The following is a 15,381-nucleotide window of genomic DNA, read 5'->3' as shown; positions in this document are numbered from 1 at the left end:
AGTAAGGTAAAATACACAATGTTAATGAAATGCTAAAAGTTGTATTTGGTCCGCCTTGTCCGATGTTATGTAATACGACGTCACAAAAGACAGACGTCAAGCGGAAGTAGTTCCGAGTACGCTCCAATGAGTCTGCGTGCCGGAGGTCTAATTTTGGTCCTTTTCCTTTTCCCATATATGTTTTGCAGTGGTGTTTCTACAGTGGGAACCTACAGAGATACATGTGCAGATACGCCTTGTGTGCGAAGTTGTCAATGTTCACTCAATGTTTAGCAGATGAGATGCGATGCAATGCCATTCAATATCTTAGTGAGAACTGAAACATTGTTCTTGAACAATGGCACTGAAATAGGAAAGTAATACGAAGTTAATGTTTAGATTAAAACAGTTGGTGTCTGGAACAAACGGGGGATGGAGGTGGGTCTGAGGGACATGTTTTATTTATTACAAAAATAATGTAGTCACGCTCACTCGCCCGATCTTAAACTCATACATTATTTATCAAAAAGGTTAAAGATGTAAACGTGCTCTTAAAGTTACCGATAGAATACGGAATTTAGGATAATGTTGGGAATTATTTCTACGTCTAATGCAGACCTCAATTTCCATACATATTCCTGCAATCATATTAATCTCCCGACACTTGACTGAAATTGATCAATTACAAAATTGATTATAAAATTTACTTACCACGCACCATCTCGTCATACCCTCGGCTCACCCCCACGTGCTTCCGCCGCCCACTTATCTCCTTCATTCATATTTTTGCGAGCTTATAAAATACATAATTTTGCTGCGACAAGACAAGCGGCCAATTTTCGTTTGAAACCTAATTTGCACATAAATTGAGTTGTGAAATAATTCAATGCTCTCGTTAAATAAATAAGTGTATAAGTTACTTATATATTGTAGTTTACAGCTATGAATAATTATTTAGTTTTTGTACTTCAATTTGACATTTGATGTAATTTTGTAGAATTGTTATAAAAGTAATTTGTTTTTGAGTTGATATTTGTATTAGGATTTTAACACATTTCATTACATATATTTTATTGAAATATGGTGGTTCAGTGCACGAAGGCACATACAGACTGACGCTGCAATTGCTGCGTGTCGTAACCGACAACCGACGTAGCGGCGGGCGCCACTCCGCCGTGACCAAGTTACGAACGAGTTAGCAAGTTTGTCTGCTGAAGTTGCGCAGTACTGCGGCCTCGACTGTCGTAGGATCGACGGCAAAAAGCCTTCAAACTCTTGAATGTTTCCTTCAAGAGCCGCGTACCGTAGCGCTTCTTGGCGCTTCGCCCAATAACGGCGCGTAGCACTTTTCCTCGCTCTATAGAGATCCGTAGCAGTATCCACCGCAGCGTAGCGCTACGTAATATTTGGTAACGGTCAGTAGTGCTTCCAGGAGGCGCGCCGCGTGCGCTGGAGACAGAAAAGGATTTCAGCAGATAATATCGTTTTACAATTCTTTAAAAGAAGACTAACTCAAAGAGATCGTTGATCTTAAAAATGGCCCATTAACAATTTTAGACTTTCAAATTTCAAGATAAATTGTATTATGTTGTGAATTGTGTATGTATGCAGTATTGCGAAGTAAAAATGTATTTTTTTATCGTGCATTAGAGTTGCTACATTATGCGGCAACTCAACTACCCTTCTATTTTCAAATTGCACTAATTTTTGTAGTTTAACGTTTTACGGCGTTATAATCGTTCAAGTCGGCGGAGGGTCGGCTTATCTCGAGATCGGGTCAAGGTCGCGCCGGAAGCAGCCCGTCCTGCTCGACAGCTATTTGACCTCGCGGCTGCGGGATGCTTTTGTAGAGCATCGAGACCCACCCGCCACCGCCGCCACCGCCGCCACCGCCGCCGCCGCCGCAGCCCGCCACCCGCACCGGAACACACTCGCAGCTATCTTCTCTTATGTCAGTATCGTTGCCGCAACGAAAATGTTCACCTCCTCGTCTTATCTACCTGCCTGTCTACCGCTTGACAAATTACATTGTATACAATTATTAGGAAACAGATATGGCAGCGTAGCTTGAACCGTCGTCGTCACGTCGTACTTTCAACTTACAAGTATACAAATACTTTATGCTAATGCATAAAGTATTTGTATATGCATAACTAATGTTAGAGCAGTGATTCTCAACCACTGTGCCGCGGCACTTTTGTGTGCCGCCAAATTTCAAAAGTGTGCCGCCAAATTTTGCAAATATATAAAAATGTTAATATTATTAAACTATATAATTTTAAAAGAAAAATATTTTTAACATGAATACATATTTAAATCCACAAAAAAATATATATTATTTGCTTTGTAACGCGGTTTTTCTTAGTGCCAAATGATGATGAAGCGGCGTGCATAGCAATCAAGTCGGTGCACACTTGCCACTTCTGCGTACGAAACGTATTGTTTTAGTGATAGTTGGGATTCACAAGGTGTTGCATAGTAGTTACTGCACCTTTTCTTTCGTTAAAATTGGCAAATGTATGTGATTCGGTTTAATATTAATTTAATTGCATGTAGTGTCAATTTATAAATTTGTAAACTTATAAACTTTGCAGTACACATATCCAATGATTTACATGGTACTTGTTTTACACGTTTTCGCTTTTACACGGTTTTCCAAATAAGTTTTTTTTTGTTTTTATCGCACTCTACTAAATGCTACTGTGATTGAACAAGTGCGCTGTGTACACATCTCACGGGGATTCCCGAGCTTATGTGCTGACTTGCTGCACACGCACACTGTGTCTGTATTTCTTCGCATAAAAGAACAACGGCAGAAAAATAGTTAAAAAAAATTAGCGTCTAGAAATGTCATATAGATACAATTAATTTTATACAGTTGATAAACTATTTATGCAGTGTGTTGTAGTAAGTAAATAATATTTATCTTTTTCTTCTTGTGCCGCCAAATTTTGAAATCGTTAAATATGTGCCGCAACAAAAAAAAGGTTGAGAACCACTGAGTTAGAGCATAAAACAACTTAAATTAAAACAGAAGGAATTGCTATTCACTCATTTGCTCTGGTACTTATGTACAACTGATTTTGACGGGATTTCGAACGGTATGTAGCTGACGTGTGTGGGGGCTATATAGACGTATTTTTTTAAATTCCGCAATGATGAAATCATCGTTCGTATCCAAATAAAAAAGCCTACACTACTACGGCCGTGCCGGTGCGATGCTCGCAATAAAAGTTGGTACGGATGTCACAATGAAACCTTCATAAGTACAATGTGCCAGGGTGGGTGTCTCCGCCCCCCGCCTCTCCGCTGAGCCCTCGCCCCGGCTCTCCGACGCCCCACCACCCCGTCTTCCCGCGTATAACTTGTGCTGGCGCGCCGCCAGCGCCGCGGGGGCCATTGTACACATTTAAAGAGCAATGCCACAAACTTTCTTAAACATATTCGGAACATATTTTCATTGGAAATATTTTTCACTGAACGTTAAATTATCTGTTCTGCTTTGTCAATGTGACCATGAGTGTCGATACGGTACAGTGACGGACGCTAGCTGGTGCATCTCTTCTGGAATAGCTTCCTGGAAGCTCAGTCTCTATAATTTTTCAGTCGAGCATCGCTTTGAGTTTGATAGGCTCGAGGTGATAAATTGCAGTGCAGTGAGGGGCGGGAGGGACGCGGGGAGGACCGCGGGGAGGGACGCGGGGAGGGGCGCGCAATTGGGTCAATGACTCACCATTGACCCAATTGTAACAGCTCGAAATCAAATCTCAAGTACATAATAATATTACCTACTTATGTATATCCTTTATCGCCAACAATGCTGAATATACGTCGACTACTTTTATACGTCGTCAATCCGCAACTTCTTCGGTTTCAATTACAAAAACACATTGAAATCGATAAATTAAAATAAAAGTTTATTACCGTGACGTACTCGTATGTACACAAGACGGTCATTCTATCAGGAGTGGGCTTCGTACTAAATTATATGAAATCTTTTGCGCTTTATAAAGTTGTGGAATATCTGACAACTGACAAAGGCGTGTAAGAGGGCTTCCCGCGGCCATGAGGCAAGGGGGGAAAGCACACGGCCTCGACGCGCTCCGGGGGCGAGGCGAGCGCATTTGTCGTCGTTCGAATTCGAAGATAACGCTTCTCGTCGCCGCGCGTCGTACCACTCGAATATCTCGCCTCCCTTATCAGACACAAGACATTTAAGAAACCTCTATCATGTTACATGATTATTTCATATTTTCCGAATATGTACTTTGTTTGTATAATATACTGTTATTTAAACAGAGGCATCATTATAGCTGCCTCATATTGTAACAAACTAACATATAAAGCATAATATTAGTTAATACCAAGCGGCAAGGGTCAAAACGGTACTGTAATTTCGCTGGATTAATTTATATTTTTTTATATCTCTATTTCTTAATAAGATTAATAAACGAAGGGTTATGCCTCGTTTACATAAGCCAGTCGCGCTGGAAATCAGCGCTGACATACATCTGGCATGATGTAGACAACCATTGAAGCCAGTAAACCAGACAGTCCTATAACTGGCATGGCTTTCTACTGTTCAGGCCAGGTCGGCCATTCCGCGGCAACGGGCATGATGTAGACGACCTGTCCTAAGCCACTCCAGTGCTTACAGAACAATTGAATAGGAAACACGCGTTGCTTACTTTAGGGAAATTTTATTACTGTGGATCAGGAGAAAAATGTGGTGCGATCACCTTTCGTTCATGTTGCTGTTGTTGCAACTCTTTATAAGTCAAAATCTATATCTTATATATATAAAAGAAAGTCGTATTAGTTACACCATTTATAACTCAAGAACGGCTGAATAGATTTGACTGAAAATTGGTAGGCAGGTAGCTTAGAACCAGGAAACGGACATAGGATAATTTTTACCCAGTTTTCTTTTTTTTTTTTTTATTCCGCGCGGACGGAGTCGCGGGTAAAAGCTAGTATTATAAATAGTACAACGATATAGTAATTTTTAATCTATCAAAGTTTTTATTTCTCTTTTTTGCGATTTCTGGATAAAATGTATTCTTTAAATACTGCGACAGAATTATATATAGAGCCCTGAAGTAGGATTGCGACTACAGCTGGAAAAAACTAAATGAATGAATTAATAACTAAAAGTAGCTATTAAGAATATAAAAAAAATAGTTTTTTTGTCATTTACTACGTTTTAATGCTTACAGCCTGAAAACCTACGATCTCATTTTTAATATTAATCAAAATCCTGAACTAGCATCTTAAATTTCAGTATTCACTAACTTCGTCTTTAAATTTTTTTTAAAATCTCGATTTTAACTTCATCAATCTTGTAGTACTAATTGTAATGTAAGTTTATAAAGTGTTTTCCACAGTTTCCTAGACGTCATTGTCCCAGTAGTCTTAAAGAATTGTCACCTTAGATTGGACTGGCATAATGTAGACGAACAACGCCATAACAATCCATGCCAGGCCGGGGCGGTATTGGTTGGCTTACTGATTACTGAGCTGGCCTAAAGTAAGCCAGGCATTAGTAGGACGAGCGAGAGCAACACGGCCGGCAGAAGCGAGTCCATTCCGCATATCGCTGTCTCGCTCGCGCGATGACTTCGCACGTGACTCGCATGTTACCGACGCCGTCCGCCCGCAACCCTCGGCCCCCTGAGATCCACACCGTAGATATATCATGCACTTATATACATAAATATAATATTATTTGTGGGATCAACTGATGTGTACGATACTTGTGTGATGTTGTGTGCCCGTGACCCTGTTCGTGCGGCAATAAAAAACTTAATAAGTAGCCTAATTGTTCATCCAGACTATGTTCTACATCTGTGCCAAATTTAACCAAGATCCATTGAGCCGTTCCGGAGATATCTTCAAACATACATCCAACCATACATCTAAACATTCACTTTTATAATATTAGTGAGATTAGTTTTTGATTTTTGTTAAACAGCATAAGCTAAACTTTTGAACATGATTGTTTCTGTTTCGCCTTCTAAAACTATTCTCAAAAGTCATATAATTATTGAAGATCAAAGAGCCCATATGTATATTTATATTTGGCGATTATCTCGGTTTCTTTTGCAGCATTAGATTTGAAACTTATCAAAACATCATTTGACAAGCTCCACCAATTTTCCAATAGTAAATAGGCAAAAATTAAACACAGAAACGAAGTGCCGTACTGGTTCTAAAGGTTATAGCGCACTTAACAACTCCGCGCCCCCACGGCACTACCGCCCAGCGTCGCTATCGGCACGGGCGCGGCACGGCGGCGGTGCGGTGTCGGCGTACACTCGCTATCGCCTCGCGTCGTCAACGATGAAAGTCTCTGCAGTCGAGTTGACAGATCGTTCAAGCGAGATCGATACGTCGTTTGGTATCGAATTTTTATCTTTATTATAAATATTTAAGTATTTAATTCGTCGTAGTACTTTACAACTCAAGGATGTTTTATCAGTAGTAGTAGTTAAGTAAAGATATATAAATATATATATAACTCGCTTCGAACAAGCATCTGCGGAGAAAAGGTTTTTTTTTGAAATGGATAAAATATTTTATTTCCATATATGTACAGATATATGACACCGAAAGACATTTTCTAATATTTAGTGCTTTAACTTAATAAAGTGGTATTTAAAATATAGTACATTCTAGTTAGTTTTTTGTGGGACTTTGAGTGGCTCGCTATAGAATGTCGGCGTACCAGCGTAGCGGCAATGCAGAGCAGGCGGAAGGGGGAATGCCAGCCCTCCTCCCGTGACCCGTCTCCTCCCTGCCGCACTCCGCACAGCAGCCTGTGGTCTTTCTGAATTAAATTCTTACCAAATTCCCGTGAATCCATTCATGTTTAGGTTTGAGATAATTAAATTCGTACTTGTTTACTGGTATTGCATTTGTTTGTGATGTGCATTAAAGTTGGTTCTTTTTTGTATGTTCAAAACTGCAAACTATATAATCGTGGCTTTTGACATTTACTTACATGTTAATACAACATGTAGCTATTTCTTTTTTGTCAAAGATTTAAAGCAAAACGTTGACAATCAATGTCTATTTCAATAGGGAGTGTATTGACACTTGTCGACTCCAGTGACAGAGGAGTTTTATCTCCTAGAATTTAGGGTAACAGTTTAAGTTGAATAAATAACGTTTATTTATTAAGCAGAAATAAAAACTTAAATGAAAGCGAGCCGATGATTTGTTATAACTTTTAGCTTTTGGAGAAGCAAGTAGGTATTATGTGATAGATACGCAGCAGAGCACCCACATCTGCATGTAATTAAAACGCGAAAAACATGGCGAGTATCGATCGAGACTATTTTCGATCGATAAAAGTTTGTAAAACTTGGCAACTCGTCACTATTTATCGTCAAAATGTGTACCTTTTAACAGTTAGAGTGTCAAGAATGCATGAATTGAGTGTCGAGGAGAGGACTGGAGCGCGAGACAGCGCAGCGCGCGCCGACCTACTTCGCGCCTCGCGAATTCAAATCGATACGTCTCTTGTTGATGCTAAATTTATATACATTTATATTTTATCGAAACAAATGAACTATTTCTTCTCCGAATGATATGATAAAATAAGAGAGCCGGGCTTGCTGGCCGCCTCACCGCGCCGCTGGCGCCGCACGGCAGAGACTTCTTTGTGCTTGTTGCGTTTAGTTTTTTTTTTTGCGTCGTCGTTAAGTTGAAAATATTACCACGAAAGCCAAGTTTAAAATATAAATATAAAATATATTAAAGTACTTAATACCTCAGAACTCCATTCACTACATTACTACATTTTATTATTAACTCTTTGAATTCCCTCGCTTCTACGGGCGTCCGATGAGTGTGTTTTCCTTCCCTTCTATTCTTTTCTAATAGGAAAATTGAAGCGGATTTGACGGGGGCTTTATTGTAAAGCGGAATGTCCTTTCTTGAACATCTTCTCTTCTGTCTGCTTCTTCCTGCAGTTGTCTATGGGGTGGTATGGAAACAATAATGTTGTTTCACAAAACAAACTATTTTGTGGCCTATTATATGGTAATATACGTTTTTGTCTTCTCATAATATTACCAAATGAAGATTCTAATGACGTGGGCAGGCGTCATCATGACGTGACGTGGGCAGCTCGTATTAGCTATTCAAGAAATGACGCCATTGAATCAATATCGCCGGAATTCGTCATATACTTTTGAAACTAAACTGAGAATGAAATAAATACTTTTTTGTTTTTTTTTTTTTTATTATTATAAAGTGACAAACGAGCAAGCTGTCACTTGAATTCACCGAAATGTCGAAGCGACCGCTGCCTATAGACATCCTCAATTACAGATACGTTGCCTACCTTTAATCGACGGAGAAGGAGACACAAAGATAGAGAATATTTCCCCTTCTTATGCGTCCCCTCCTCTGTCAAATTCACTTCCTCTCCGCATCCTTACTTAATAAGAAAAGAGAAACGGGACTATGGTTGAATCATTATGCAGGAAGATTCATTAGGTGTCATTATCTCGAGTCGCCGCTGCAGGAAATCAAAAGTAATTGTTTCCTGCTCGGTGGCGCCCCCCCGCGGCGGAAATCTGATGCTGATCAATTGCAACCGCAGCCTGCGCCCTTCCTCGCCTGCAGACTGTCTCTGACTGATATACGAACACCGAGCTTGCGGTTCACATATTATATCTGAATTCATCAAATATGTTTTATTTCACTGCAATAATGCTTGTAAGTTTCCTTTATTTTGTAAGAAAACTAAACAGGCTATGAGTAACTAAATGTCTAAACAGGCGTGTGAAAATATGTATTGGAAAATGTTATGTTTTCAGCAGATGTATGTACATTCAAATCAAAAAGGGGTGTTTTCCGTTGGTCCGGTCGCAAAAAATTAATAATAGAAGTATAACCTTTTAAAAGTTTACCATTATCAGGTGGGTTGTTTGTTTGCCACATCATACTGTAAAAAATAAATAAAACATAAAGATTATTATCTAAATCCCGGTCTAAGGTCTTAAACAACCGATTACTGCAAGGTCCGTCTTTCATTAACTTATAATCCTGGAACATTATGAATTTAATTAAAGTTAAATTCCAAGAAAAATATTGAATAACAAGCGACCCGTTCTATCGTCGCTTGGATCACAACGTGGCTTTTAACATATACATACATACATACAAATTTTATTTACTTTCTCTAAACCTAAGGTGAGGACCATACATTAGTATAGGTTTCTTTGTAAACAGTCAAAAAAAAAATTGTGTAGTTGCTTCTGATTAAAGCTCGTGTCACGTTTTCATCGCGACCTGACTCTAATAATTTTATAATTCCTACTTGAGAACTTATTTATTAGTGAATCACTTTTAATGATCTTTTCCTTCATTTGAAAGTAGGCGGTTTTGATATAATCTCACACAAATGAGCAGTGGCGGAGCAAGAGCAGAATTTGATATGGGCGAGTTATCTTCCGCAAGGCTGCCACACGATCTTTGTAAAAAAAAGAATTAATTAATTTATTTATTTTTGGTTGATATAATTGATTTTTGGTCAGCTACCTTGGCCCCCTTCGTCACTGTAATTAGGGCGAGCGAAGTGAGTCCTATCCCATAATGTTTAGTTTTGTGATATTTTTACAATGATATTACATATAACTAGAACATTACATTACATAACAGAATGAACAAACATAACAGAACTCAAAACAATAATTGTGAGAATTTGTAGATTTGTCTGTGTGTTTGTGGGCGCTAATCTATAAAACGGTTTAACCAATATGGGTTTATTTTCCAATAATATATTTTATATGTTAAATTTTTTTTTTCTGTGTCACAAAAATGAATGTAATTTAATGCGTATGAAGCCGCGTGGGAACTTCTAGTAAATAATAAAGGCAGTAAATACAATTTTCCGATTCCGAAACTCCGACTTCTTGTTGGTGCCTGTGTACTCGTTTGCGTAGACACGTGCTGCCGGCGCGGCGCGGCGAGGCGAGGCGAGGCGAGGCGAGGGTTCTCTGCTCGGCAAATAAAACTACGCTTATAAACAATCTTTTTAATTTTGTCTCTATCAAAAGAAATTCGACTGATTTTTGATCATTATTCAATTCGTCGTAAAAACTATCATTACAATATTGTATTTACAGTATATATTGGGGAGGAGGAGGTGGGGAGAGGGGGGAGTCAGCGGGGCGGCGGAGGCGGGCGGGGCTTGGCGGCTGCGTAGGCTATCTCCGAGAGGCGCACATCGATGGGCGCGCGCTCGTCGTACAGAGTAGGCGCCTGCAGGATGATACCGGCCGAGCCCACGACTACGGCCAGCGTGAAGATCCACAGGAACAGCCGGTCCAGCACCATCGCCACGTACTTCCAGTCCTCCTTCACCTTACACCACAGTAAATCATACTTCTAACCGAAAAAGGAAATGAATGCCTTGCTAAAATTATTGTAGTTGTATCTACAGTTAAAACTTTTTAACACTCGTCATTTAGTATCAGAATAATCACTTATCCTGCTGACATCAAAAGACAATTATTGTGTCGACGGTAAGTAACAGAGGCACAGAGGACACGCGAGTCATCGTGCGTGATCGTTTGAGGAACTTACATCACTTAACATTTTGGTATTGTTTACCAAAAACGAGACTAATTATCATAATATTTTTACGCTTAAAAAACACTTACCCTTGTGGATTCCTCTTCTTTGCGCGTCTGGTCCGCGATGTAGTTGATGCCGTCGATGGCCTTGTGCAGCTCCGGGCAGCGGTGCCAACGGCGCAGCGCGGCGCACAGCGAGGGCGCGTCTGCCGGCCCCGCCGCGCCGAGCGGGCCGAGCGCCCCGAGCGCCCCCGGCGGCGTGCCCGGCCGCGAGCCCGCCCGCGCCAAGTGCAGCCGGCACACGCCGCCCGCCCCGCTCTCCGCACACGTCAGCTCCATGGCCTCGCGGGCCACTATGCCCGCACTTTGAACACGACTTTAGTGACTTATGTGAATAGGTTTGAGCATATGTAGTTGTGACGTCGTAGCTCTCGAGTAAAATAAATAGGGTAAGTTTTGTTAAACGGTTATTCTAAAATAATAATTATTTTCTAAATCTCTAAGATCTTTAAAATATATATTTACACGAAATAATCATTTTACGCAGATCGTGATTTTTCGGCTGCGCGTGCTTGTTTGAAATACATATGGTGGGCTGAGACTCACAATCGGCTGCGGTGCGGGTCGAGGCGGCAGTGCGGGCGCCGCATGACCAGCAGGCGCGGCAGTACATGGATGAAGACGCGGCGCACCCACGGCGCCATCGTGTGCGTCTGCGGCGACCGGAAGTGCACGTTCAGCACCACCACAGTCACGCAGATGCTGCGCACACACACACACACACGCACGCTCGCGTTACGTTTATTGATATTGATATCGACTCGCTATTTAGAACCATTTTTCCATTGAACAGTTGAGACATGATGCATTCTAGCATGGTAGCATACGAAAGACGGACCTGAAGGTGTCGAGGATCATGGTGAAGAGCACGAACTTGCCGAGCAGCGGCACGACGAGCGAGGTGGGCGGGATGATCTCCGCCAGCAGCAGGAAGAACACCGTCAGCGAGAGCAGGATGGAGATTGACAGCGAGACCTTCTCGCCGCTGTCCGAGGGCAGGTAGAACACGAGCACGGTCAGGAACGAGATGCCCATGCACGGGATGATCAGGTTCACAGTGTAGAAGAGCGTCTTGCGGCGCATCGTGATGTTAAATGTAATGTCCAGGTAGGGCTCGTCGCAGCACGTATAGAACTTCTCGTTCCTGCACAACACAACATGTCATTTACAATGGCAAGCGACACCAGCCCCTGCACATTTCCCAGCTGCTGTTGTGTACTCTCGACCGCACAAATTCAAATACTTAGTAACATCGTATGTATATCTCTATTGTATATATGAATGTGTAAGCAATCAATGTGTACTTATGTTGTAAAGGTAAAATTGTTTATATAATTTTGTTATAATTTCTCATTTCCATTGAATTCGACTATACTACTATGTTAAGCCGTTCAGTCTCGAAGTATGTATTATGATCGACTTTGTATACATATATGGAGCTGAGCGCGCGGAGGCCTGATCGATGTGCTGTAGTTATGTACGAAGAGCTGTAGTGTCATATTAAACAGCCATAGAAACGTAAAACATTGCAACAATAATAAATAAATTTATTAAACACCTGACTGCGGGTACTTCGAGGATATCCCATTCCACTGAAGTGTAAAACTCGGAGAGGTCGACGCCAAGTTCGACGACGTTGGTGCCGCGCGCCTCGTCGATGTGCCGCAGGTCCACCTGCACAGCGCACGGCACGCTCATTGCACACTCATTGCACACAAGTTTCAAACACGCTAGTCAATCCAGCTAACCTGGAAGCCGTCATACGTCCACGAGCCAAACTTCATGACGCAAGTCTGCTGGTCGAATGGGAAGTACTCGACATCGATCTCGCACGAGGACTTGTAGATCGCGGGCGGCCGCCACTCGACGCGGCCCGTATAATTGAGAGTCGCCTTGGTGGCCAGCGTCACCTCGAAGTTGCCGTCGGCGCTGCCCGAGGATGCCACCAAATCAGTACATACACTTTACATATTTGAGGACAAGTCTCATGTGCTACTCTAATGTCCCTATTAGGGGACAATTAAAATAATAAAAATATTATAAAATCTCATTAAAGATTATACATAATATTATATGAACTACATATTTTGTTTAAATCTGTTTGTAAAATCTACCCAAAATTGAATAATAATTATTCACAAAAATTATCTTAAAAGAATTAGATCAACAATAAATAGTAATTTTCAAATTATTTTTGCTATTATTGATCATATATCTAATGCTGATGCGGGCTCTACCACGGGGTCTATTTTGTTTGTGTATCGTGAGTGTGAGCCGCTTCCCATCAACATCCGCTAGTGACGCATGAGCTGCGGAAATCGACCGGCGGCGGCTGTGCATCCGAGTGGCTGTACACGGATCGCGCTGTATCTCTCACTTGTTATACAGCACTATGTCGGGCCTCCAAATATGATCGGAGGGCACATGCAGCATCTCAACGCCCCCGTACTCGCGAGGCTCCCACGACAACTTGTAGTCGAACCAACTCTGAAAAAGTGCGCGAAATCAATGGGACGCTCGTGCAGTGGTCGCACTCGGACCGAAAGCCGCGGACGTGTTCGTACCTGCTCCACCCACAGGTTCGTCGTCATTATCTGATTTTTGAGATTCTGTAAAACATTAAACATCGGTTTAGAGTGAAGGTTCCAGAGGTGGGTACGAGTGAGCGAACACTGGTGCAACTCACGACATCGATGAGCTGGCTGAGCTTGAGCTTGATGCGCACAGTGAGCGCGTCGCTCACGTTGAGCACGGGCCGCACCAGCTTGTTGTAGTTGCTCAGCAGGTCGTCGTACAGCCGCTTGGCGTCCGGGTTGCCTGCGCACACTGCGCACCCTGTCGCCATCCCACATGTACCAACATTAAATACATTTAGATCCCTTATCTTCTAAGCGACTAGCCTCGGACGTTTAGGCGGACGCGAATTACTTCTAGGTACCGTCTCGACTCTGAAAACTATACAAAAATTCAGTCATGCCCAGCGAGACGTGTGAAACAGTGTTCTAAAATACATCTGTATAACATCCTCATATTTAAACTCCACAGTGGTGTTTAAGAGGTAATTTCTCAAACGTCATGAATAGTCCTCGTTGCAGTATATTTGGAATTATACGCGTACCGGCGAGCAACAGAGCGAGCAGCAGCAGCGGCAGCGCGTGGGGCGCGTGGGGCGCGGTGGGCACGCGGGCCGCGCGGGTCGGCGGGGCGCGTGAGCGCATCCCGCGCGCATGGCGTCACCGCATGCTCCCACCGCCGCCGAGCTGGCCGCCGCCCGCAGAGCGCGCCCGAGTCCCTATGCCCGATAACCGCTGCCGCTGTGCCGGCTCCCGCTGCTCTCGACTTGGATCTCGGCACCTCGCCACAAATCAGATTATACCTGTACACGTAATCAATACATGCCGTATACCTCTGTGTTTTTGTCATTTGTCTTTTAAAAGAATTTGGCAACTTTTTTGTATTTTAGCAGTTGTTAAATTGTTGTTATATTGATGTCCACGGTCATGCCTAGGGCGAGCCGTGTTGTTCCATCGTTAACGACGAATCGACGACTGATACCTACTATCCTGACTCTAATTCTTTATACTGGTACGGTGCAATTCTTGTTACGGGTTTGAAATCGACCTCTTCCGGTCAGAGTGGGTAATGGTAACGTGAAACCAGTCATTTTAGTCAAAGGTTGTCAACGACCGACATAAGGAGTCTTCACTGTACGAGTAATACATCGAGTAACATGTCTGTAAGCAAGTTGCCTTGCTCTTAGATGCATGCTCTCCTACCTCTAGTGAGTAGTGAACTCGGGCGATTGGGCGATTGTCACGAGAAGCTCGGCTCGAGGTCTGTTGCTACGAGCGCTAGATATCTTGAATTTTACAGTAAACGTAATTATCAGCTTGTGAGTCTTTTCAAGTAACTTTATGTGAAGTGCTCTTAATTGTATGTTTATTAATAGAATATTTAGGCTCCGAAACTACCGAATCGATTAAAAAAATATTTCACTGTTGGGAAACTACACTACACCCGGGTGACATTAGTTAAATCTATTACTGGATTTTTTTTTTATCCGCGCGGACCAAGTGGGGGGCAACTGTAAGTAAAAAATAATGACTGTAATTGATGACTTCGGAACTATGCTGTTTAACTTAAGATTTTAAGAAGTTTGTAGAGCGCAAAGTCGCTTTTCGTGACATCTGTTTGACTTGAATATTGTGCTAAGCCTCGGAAGAGATTAAAAATTATTGTTTATTTCTATTTGTATTGGGTATAATTAATAGTGCATTTAATTATAAAGTTTAGTATACATGAATAAACACCGTATTTCTGAACCCCTTTAAAATTGTATTATATATGTCACTTACGTAAGCTAAACCGTTGGAATTAAAAAAATAATGCACAAGAAAAAAAAATTAGATATCAAAAAGTGCAACAAAAAAGAGTGAACCGAAAAATCAGCCCGCGGGCCGGTTTACAAGGTTTTTACTATTTAATGAACGGGACCTTAACGGGATGGATACTGATAAGACAAAAAGAGGTCAGACGTACATATTATATCAGGGCGAAGCCGGGGCGGATCGCTAGTATTTTCATACGTCGAATACATACAAGACGCATCACGCGGCATTCGGCACGCACTCAGCTCCTATATGTATCTACGCGATCTGTTACCTCTATCCCGAGTCCGTACCGTGCCGAGTCCACGTTCCGGTCGTGTCGTGGGCGTCGTTACGCAGCGCTTCTCTTCGCTTCCTGTCTATGGACG

At 42.0% G+C, this 15,381-nt stretch overlaps 1 protein-coding gene across 2 annotated transcripts; it reads right to left on the bottom strand.

The window, feature by feature from the left end:
• Window positions 1-10,039: 10,039 nt before the first annotated feature.
• On the bottom strand, window positions 10,040-13,803 carry LOC106721296 (acetylcholine receptor subunit alpha-like). Of its 2 annotated transcripts, XM_045678991.1 has the most exons (10): window positions 13,744-13,803; window positions 13,312-13,460; window positions 13,190-13,234; window positions 13,003-13,112; window positions 12,374-12,554; window positions 12,184-12,299; window positions 11,464-11,769; window positions 11,172-11,327; window positions 10,653-10,929; window positions 10,040-10,353 (listed from the first exon to the last, which is right to left on the bottom strand). In XM_045678991.1, the coding sequence occupies exons 3-10, from the start codon at window positions 13,214-13,216 to the stop codon at window positions 10,153-10,155; spliced, it is 1,374 nt and encodes a 457-aa protein (XP_045534947.1). In that variant the 5' UTR covers window positions 13,217-13,234; window positions 13,312-13,460; window positions 13,744-13,803; the 3' UTR covers window positions 10,040-10,152. The 2 variants fall into 2 exon arrangements, with proteins under 2 accessions (XP_045534947.1, XP_014371695.2); XM_014516209.2 differs by lacking the exon at window positions 13,744-13,803 and having other exon boundaries at window positions 13,312-13,587.
• Window positions 13,804-15,381: the final 1,578 nt, after the last annotated feature.

Source organism: Papilio machaon, chromosome 8, assembly GCF_912999745.1.
Source record: "Papilio machaon chromosome 8, ilPapMach1.1, whole genome shotgun sequence".
Lineage (NCBI taxonomy): Eukaryota > Metazoa > Arthropoda > Insecta > Lepidoptera > Papilionidae > Papilio > Papilio machaon.
Note: the sequence above shows the minus strand (reverse complement) of the source record. Positions and strands in the feature narration are given on the sequence as shown.